The sequence below is a fragment of the Zingiber officinale genome, chromosome 8B (assembly GCF_018446385.1).
Source record: "Zingiber officinale cultivar Zhangliang chromosome 8B, Zo_v1.1, whole genome shotgun sequence".
NCBI lineage: Eukaryota > Viridiplantae > Streptophyta > Magnoliopsida > Zingiberales > Zingiberaceae > Zingiber > Zingiber officinale.
This window is the reverse complement of record NC_056001.1, coordinates 49,317,694-49,326,808: the sequence shown is the minus strand read 5'-3', so window position 1 is coordinate 49,326,808 and position 9,115 is coordinate 49,317,694. Positions and strand designations below refer to the sequence as shown.

The 9,115-nt window shown below is 39.9% G+C and overlaps 1 protein-coding gene across 1 annotated transcript; it reads left to right on the top strand.

Annotated features, from left to right (window-relative positions):
• The first annotated feature begins 3,719 nt into the window (after window positions 1-3,719).
• Window positions 3,720-5,533, top strand: LOC122016951 (probable polygalacturonase). Its single transcript, XM_042574393.1, has 5 exons — window positions 3,720-4,098; window positions 4,190-4,310; window positions 4,408-4,582; window positions 4,657-4,727; window positions 4,817-5,533. Exons 1-5 carry the CDS (start codon window positions 3,751-3,753, stop codon window positions 5,449-5,451), a joined length of 1,350 nt encoding a protein of 449 aa, XP_042430327.1. The 5' UTR covers window positions 3,720-3,750; the 3' UTR covers window positions 5,452-5,533.
• Window positions 5,534-9,115: the final 3,582 nt, after the last annotated feature.

Genomic DNA, 9,115 nt, shown 5'->3' with positions numbered 1-9,115 from the left:
TCTCCCCGGATGAGGCAGCCGAGGGAAGACCTTGTTCAGCTAACAGTTCTTGCTCCTTAGCGTGGAGTTTTTCCCTGGTTAGTTTGATTTCTTCATCAATCATGGATTTTAAAATAGAATTCACTATGCAAATCAAAAAATACCTTAGTTAGCAATAACGTAAGGATTAAAATTATCAAAAGTTACCAAAAGAGTTGGATAGCTTCTTCCGGATGGGGTTTAAACCGAACAAATATAAAAGCCTTCATGTAGCCACTTATGAATTTGAAAATGTTGGTGGTTCAGCTGGGGAAGGTAAGAAATATAGAAGGGATCCTGCTTAAACTCTCCAAGGTCAGGGAGAGAGGAAAGGAAGATTGTCACTCAGTGGATCAAGTAACCAGATCAGGCATAAAAAAGAAGTGATATTTCCAACCCTTATTAGAGGACGACATGTCATCAAAGAATATTGCCTTTGATTGAGATTGTAAAAGAAAAGGCCCAGGTTCTGATTTTTTAGGGTAGGAAAATAGATAGAGATTGCGAGGAGCAAGAGGGATGTCGATAGACGGAACAACAAGAACATCTCACACATACACCGAAAGGCATTTGGGATGAACTATTATAAAGGGATATGAAAGTATTGACTTACTTCCGATAAATAGGGATGGACAGGAAAGCGTATACTGACTGCTAGCTGGTCAGAAAAGAAGGTGATGTGGTCAGGAGGAGGATGATGAGGATGATCATTAAGAGAAGGGAGGACGATGGTATAACCTTTAGAGATTTCATACCTAGATTGGATGTAAGCCCTATCAAGATTATCGAAGGTGGAACAGGTAAAGGTATACCAAGGGACGAATGATTCTTGAGCCATAAGAAGAGTTGACAGGAGGCAAACAACTTACTAAATCACTTAAGGTGCAGAAGAAGAAGAGATTGGGGAGGAAGGTTCACCGGAGAATAAACCAAAGAAGATGAAGTGTGCAGTACTGAAAGTATTGAGCACTTAGGGGTTTTATAAAAACTAGTTTAATGGCAATCGCTTGATCGAAACGACATGCGCTTTAGCACATCGTTGATCTGCAAAAAGTTGTTCCATTAAGTCATACAGAATAGCGTGCATCAAAAGTCATTTCGGAAAAAAAAGAGTCACATGACACTAACCCATAAACGGGTATTTATGATGGAGGTGACAACCATATTATTCCTATGATCATGAACCTCTCTGCATGTCCTCGGTAACCTTGCCTAAAGGAACTAGCCGCGAACAAGCGGTTTTTGAAAAAATCGCTAAGTCCTTAAGGTAAAAAGGGAAGAGCGAATCACTGAATAGCTCTACGAAAAGGTCGAGCAGGCGGGCAAGAATAAGACTTGTGTCTAGTTAGTTGGCTATACCTCCTTCGACTATACTTGAAGGGGAAGCTAGTGATATAGGTTATGATAAGTAGACATGGAAGCTAACATAGTAGTAGGAGTCAAGATGACAGGACGGTCAAAGTCAAGATGGTGTGGCAGTCTTACTTGAAAAAGAGTAATATCCTCTCATCTGGCTTGGATTAGTCGCTCAGTGTTAAGGTTCTTAGGTTTTAACCAGACTGGGTTTTAATTTGGCCAGGGGGAGGCAGTTAGTCCTCAAGCCGAGCGAATCAAGGAATTTGGTGTCTTAGGACTGACCAGATTTTAAGGCGACCATGAACAAGGGCGGTCGACCTTAAGGGTCGACTGGAACGAATGACTCACTCCACAACAGACCAACTACCGGGGAACAGTAGGTAGGTAAACTCATCCAATTATAAAGTCAGACAGACTTATATGTCCCCGCCGTACAAAAAGTCAGACAGGACAAATACAGCCCAGCCTGATATATTGATCAAGTCTCTCAGAACGAAGCAAGTCTTCTCTAGGTAACTTATTATACACTCGGTCGGGTAAAGGGGCAATCGAGCATATGACACTTATATTATTATCGCTTGAATGGAATTCCAGCACAACATATATTATTATCAAAGGGATTTCCCGTGAGCATGATGCACTCTACCATTCTCCAGCGAGTATCTTAATGCTGCTCAGAACATGGTTGAGCAGCTTAATATGATACATAGCAGTGAAATATACAGAATACAACTGAACAGCTCAATAAAAGCGATCAGCTTAAGGACCGGTCGGATTATATTCAACCAACAATATCATCTTAACAAAGCGACCGGCTTAAGGACCGACCGGATTATATTCAGCCAACAATATTATCTTAACAGAATGGTCGGCTTAAGGATCAACCAGATTATATTCAGCCAACAATATTATCTTAACAAAGCGATCGACTTAAAGACCAACCGGATTATATTCAGCCAACAATATTATCTTAACAGGATGGTCAGCTTAAGGACCAGCCGGATTATATTCAGCCAACAATATCATCTTAACAAAGCGGTCAGCTTAAGGACCGATCGGATTATATTCAGCCAACAATATTATCTTAACAGGATGGTCGACTTAAGGACCAGCTGGATTATATTCAACCAATAGCATCATCCTAATAGGGTGGCCGGCTTAAGGACCGACCAGATTATATTCAGTTGGCAACATCATCTCAATAGGGTGGCCGGCTTAAGGACCGACCAAATCATGTTCAGCAGACAATATCCCGACAACTTATCATAATAATAACTTTGTGTCGGAAAATATTCTTCTAGAAACATCTTCAGGGATCATCGTGTCTCCCATCAGCAGACTAATAATAACAGGATATTCCTTCGGCAACCTCAGCAATAATAGAAGCTATAAACAACAAAAGAGGTATACATGTGGGTATAATAAAGATTCCTCGAACGATTATGGTGAATTGCTTAACAAATTCTGACACATTTTGCCACCTCATGATTGCAGAGGTTATGTGAGATGGTATATAAAACGAAGGTACGCTCACTGACGTCTACAACTATACTCTCGTGCATAGGTTCTTACTATTCTTCATCCACTCGATCGGATGGTGACTGACTTGAGTGTCAGAGGGTCTTTGTCAAGGACTTCTCCCTAATTTCTGGGTGATGATATTTTTTTTAGCTTGTCTCCTTGTGCATAGATTTGAAGAAGAAGCTTATGTGGATAAAAAAAGTCTTCTATTAATCAACTAATCGTTCATCGTATCTAGTAAGTCATATCTGTAGATCTCAAATAGGATCACGCACTTTGCTAGTGATTATAATGTGCATTCGCTCTTCTCATCCTTTGAGATAGTTAGCCTAGTCACATTAATAATAATCTTGCCTACCCACACCAAATTCATATGTAATTGTTGATAAAAAAAAGGCATTTTAATTAATATGGATATATAATCTGATCCACTGTCCATATTTTCCATCCATTTATTATTAATTAACTTTCCGTCTTCATTTTTTCTATTCAATACTTTCTAAATATGAAATAATATGAGAGAAAAAAAAAGGAATTATAACAATTGTGGTGGCACGAAGTATGCGGACGCTTTCACAGCCTTCCTCTGCATGAAATTTGCATTCATACTTCGATTGCCAACTGTCGATCGTGTGCATGCGCTCGTGAACCGGCCGCAACTTCCCTTCCATTTACGTCCCAAGCCGAAGTCCCCCTCCCAACGTAACGGATCACGCCTTCCTCGCCTCTCTGATCTCTCTCTCTCGCGTGCCTATCGCTATATGGGACAACGCCATGGACGTCCGAGTGATGCTCCGATCCTTCCCATGCCGTCGTCACGGGTGCCCGGCCAGCCTACGACTTCTTTCCCTGGCGATGACCCTGGGAGTTGTGGGATTGTTGTCCTGGCCATGGCTCCAAACCGCCCCCGCTGCCGCGCCGAGCCACGAGGACCCGGACAGGCACAGTTGCGCCGGCTTCTATCGCCCCGCCGCCACGCCCAGGCGCGCAGTTTTCTCGGTCGAGCACTTCGGAGCGGTGGGCGATGGCCGGACTTCGAATACCGAGGCGTTCCGGAAAGCGGTGCGCCACCTCGAGTCGTTCGGGGACAAGGGAGGCTCGCAGCTCAACGTGCCGCGGGGAAGATGGCTCACCGGTAGCTTCAATCTCACCAGCAACTTCACCCTCTTCTTGGAAGAAGGTGCTGTAATTCTCGGATCTCAGGTAAATTTTATCATTTGTTTCGTACTCTGTTCTTGGCATCTTGGGCACTTCGATCTTCTTCAGAAAGTCAAAGATATGGGATCTCCTTTAGGATCCCGGGGAGTGGCCAGTGATCGATCCATTGCCATCGTATGGACGTGGGAGGGAGAGATTAGGGGGGCGCCACATTAGCCTCATCCATGGAGACGGCCTCAGCGATGTCGTCGTTACAGGTGTTCTTTCTCAGCTGCCGACACAGAGTATACCTTTGGTCTGCAAAGAGGAGATTTGCTCCTTCGTTGATTATCCAAGTTTTGTCCTCGGTCACAGGACAGAACGGAAGCATCGATGGGCAAGGCAAGATCTGGTGGGACTTTTGGTGGAACAGGACGCTGCAGCACACGCGGGGTCACCTTCTTGAATTAGTGAATTCAAACAACATTCTCATCTCAAACCTCACTTTCCTCAATTCTCCATTTTGGACGATACACCCAGTTTACTGCAGGTCAACCCCAAAACTTAGCTTCTTATTCTCTCTTTTTCTCAAAAACAGAGGTGTTTATGCGAAAATCCTCTCAGTTACGTGGTGCTCAAAGATCTCACTGTTCTGGCGCCTCTTCATTCTCCAAACACAGATGGGATCGATCCAGGTACCCCCTCCCCTGAATGTTTACTTACTGCATGCTATGCTATCAAGTTCTTCATGCTTTTGAAGACTTTCTTCATATTTCGATATCAGATTCAAGCTCGCATGTCTGCATTGAGGACTGCTACATCGAGAGCGGGGATGATCTTGTAGCCGTGAAGAGTGGCTGGGATCAGTATGGCATCTCCGTGGCTCGCCCAAGCACCGACATCATTATCCGAAGGGTCTCAGGCACGACTCCAACGTGCTCGGGCATTGGAATAGGAAGCGAAATGTCAGGCGGAGTAAACAACGTGGTGGTGGAAGGCCTGCATGTCTGGGACTCGGCTGCCGCAGTGAGAATAAAGACCGACGTCGGCAGAGGAGGATACATAACCAACGTCAAGCTTACTGATCTTAGAATGGAGAGAATTAAGGTCCCTATAAGATTTAGCAGGGGTTCCAATGATCACCCAGATGAGGGTTGGGACCCTAAGGCTCTTCCGAGGATTAAGGGGGTTCATATCGCCAACGTCATAGGGTTTGAAGTGGGCAAAGCCCCGGTCTTGGAGGGTATCAAGGATGCAGTTTTTGAAGATCTCTGCATTAGAAATGTCACCTTATTTGTCAAGAAACAGGAAGTTAAATGGCAGTGTGAGTTTGTGACAGGAGAAGCCTATGATGTTTCTCCGGTGCCGTGCGAGGATCTAAGGAGCAATTCCTCCTCGTCATGGTGCAGAGAGTCGTAAGATACACAGAATACAAAAATGTGGACTTTGATGATTTTTTTTTCCTTTCAGATTTTAAGAAAGGATACGAGAGCATCAATTCAACAACAACGTGTGTAGGCCTTCTACAATGAATACTAATTTACGGATCCCTGACTAGGGAAACATCCCTAATTAAAAATATAATTTTTTAATGGTATGGATTATTATTGATAGATTTGGGTTGGGTGTTCGGACGGAATATAGGAAGCACAAGCCTATCAGAAGATCTAAACTAATTCCTCCTCTAGGTCCCTGTTGTAGCATCTATATAAAGCCTCGCATCCACCCATCCATAACTTGGTTTGGTTTAACTTGGTGTGGTTTAACTTGGCTTGGTTTAACTTTGCTTGGTTTAACTTGGACTGATTTAACTTGGTTTGGTTTAACTTGACTTGGTTTAACTTGGTTATAAAAAAGAAGATTTTTTCTAAATAAAATTATATTATTTTTCTTTCTTCATAACCGACGGTAAGTTTATAAAAAGGAGTAGGTGATGGCTCCTAAAATCTAATTTTCTCTCTTCTCCTCCTTATGGGCGGCACCCCTCCCTTTCCTCCTCACCTAGGGCCGGCGTCCTTCCCTCCTCTTTGCTTAGAGTCGGCTCCCCTCCCCTTCTCCCTTGCTAAGAGCTGACAGCCCCTCTCCTTGCTAGGGCCGGCGACCCCCTCCTTGCTAAGGTTAGCGTCCCCCTCTTCTACTCCTTGGTGGGTGGCGGCTTAGAGAAGAGGAAGAAGAAGAGAATGTGCCCCATCCTAAGAGCTCCTTTTGTAGCCGATGGTTTGGAAACCGAGAAGAGAAGGAGAGTGGTGTTGTCTTCGTAGAACGTCGCCCACACGATGGCCAAGAAGAGGAGAGGAATATGGTAGAAGATCAAGAGGTCTTTAGCTACAAAGAAAAGGTAAAACTAGTTCTTTAATTTCGCTATGTAATTAGTTAGTTTTCTTTGTATCATTTTTTGAATACCAACACAAGAGGCCAGCGATCTTGTACTTCGATCAAGGTGTGCTTTGATCTATCAAGAACTTGCTTGATTGATCAAACACATATCTGATCAAACATGCGGGTTGCTAAGAAAAGTTTTGTACGTGTACAATTTTGTACAAGGAAATTTAAACAGAACGGAATTCCAGCGCCCTTCACATCCGAGGCAAAGCTTGCTCCTTTGTCCCTGTAAAATATGTTAGTCCCAAAAATATCCTATAACATAGAGTTAGCACATAATAGTGAATATAAAAAGATGTTTGACAGTCATCGGACTGTCCGATTCTGAATTCGGATTTTCGACTGGAAACCCTAAGTCGAATCGACGCCTACTGTTCCCTCAGCAGGGAACGCGTCTTCACCTACTCCACTCAGGAGAGTATACCTATTGCTAGTCTGATCCTCCAGACCGACTGGACTTTTGCTCAGCATATGAAGTTTCTAGTCTTCATGCTGGACGTTCGCTCCACGACCCGCCCAGACTTCCACCTGGTTCGCGACACCATGATTTCAACCTAGGGTTACGACCCCCTAGAATTTTTGCCCGAAGCTTCGACCCGCTAAGACTTCCTGCCTAGGGTTACCACTCCTAGGACCTAGTGTTACCGCCCCCTAGGGTTTTCCCTTTGCCTAACCGCAGCTAGGACTTTTTTTCACCTAGGGTTACCACCCCCTAGGGTTTTCCATCTACCTAACTGCAGCTAGGACTATTGCCTAAGTACACTTAGGACTTTTCAGCAAACTCATTCAAGCATTTTAGATAACAAAACAACTTAACTTTGAACCCTTTGACATAATTAAAACACAGGTTCGATCGTCGGATGCTTCCCACATCAACAATATGCTCTAAATGTATTCCCGAAAACAGTAGAATGAATATCGATATTCGACATCTACTACATCTCCAAGGACTTAAGGGTAAGTACTTTAGAAGAACTATTTTCTACCTTTGAATTATATGAATCTAGATGTACAGACTCAAGAAAAGAAAAGGAACCTACCAAGAACCAAGCATTCAAAGCTGAGAAGATCGAACTGGACTCTGATGCATCCCTTGATGAAGATGAAGCAACTTTTATAGTAAGAAGATTTTTAAAGTTTTTCAAATCTAACAAATTTAACAAGTTTCAGTCTAATAAGCCTTCAAGAGGCCAAAAAAAAAAAAGATTAAATGCTACAACTATGATGATGAAGGGCACATCAAGGATGATTGTCCGAAGCTGAAAATGATGGAGAAAAACAAAGGGCCAACAAATCGAAGCATAAGAATATGAAGGAAATATGGGATGAGTCGTTATCAGAGTCTAAACTAGAGGAATATGTCAGACTAGCATTAATAGCGAGTCACCAAATGTAGAGCATCGACGAAGGTTGAGCTACATCTGAAGAAAGCAACAGTGAAAGAGAAAGAATCTAGCCTTATATCAAATATGGTAAGTGACATATGCTTTCTACCTCCTGATCAGTTATATTCCTGTATAACCTTAATTCTATATCAATGTGCAAACTCAAGTATAAAAATAATGAATTAAAAAAAGGAAAATATAGGTTTGAAAACAAAATTATCTAATGTATGTCCATTATAACTTTTTGACAAAGTTCAAATGGAAAATTCTAAGTTAAAAGAACAAATAGAATCCTTGCAAAAGAATAATACATGTTCAAATCTTTCAAACTTCAAAAATTACAGTGGGCTCAACAAGCATTTATAAAATTACAGTGAGCTCAACAAACATTTATAAATTATAGGAGTCAAATTATAAAAGTAAATAGAAAATTTATTCCTAGAATCCAGTAAAAAATAACATATTTAGTATAAATTAAAGTAAGTTTTATGTCTGCTTCAAATATAAATTTAGCTTAATTTTAATATTGCTTGTAAAATTTAATTATTTCATGCACTTACTCTTCATAATTTAGGTTGAATTTTTTTTTTACAAAATAAAAACATTATCTACTCACATAAATATTTTTAAATTTTTCTGTTTGTTACACTTATTTTTAAAATTCCTCTTTTGAAAAATGAGTTTTAATGATTAAAAATATTTAGGAAATTGATTTTTTTAAAATATAATTATTATATGATCATGAATTATGTTTTTGTAATAATAAAACTTTTCAGAAAATTTTGACAATTATCTGATTTTTATAAATTTTTAATCAAAATATATAATTTAAAATTTAAAATTGTTCTAAGATTAATTTTAAAAAAACTGGGTTTTTGAGAAGTTAATGTTGTATTTTGGATAGTAAAAAAATAGTAAGATTTTTATGATAATTTCTATTTTTAAAAAATTTATTATTAAAAAAAACTCTATCCGTTTAAAATATTTTCTACGATTAAAATAAAAAGATTTTGTGTATAATTGTTTTTATCATACTTAAATTAATTATGATTAAAATGGATAAAAATATTCAAGATTTTTCTAAACTTAAGAATAATTTTTAAATTATTTTTGTCAAAGCATAAAAATTAATTGATAAAAAATTATTTCTTTGAAAATAAATCTCAATAAAAAGTCATATATTTGGAAAATCTATTTTGTATCGTAGAAATATTTTGAATATTTTTTATTACTTTTTCTTATTTTCTTTATTTTGTATGTGATAAAAGGGGGAGAATTAGAGATTAAATTTAGGGGAGATATATATTACTTACTTT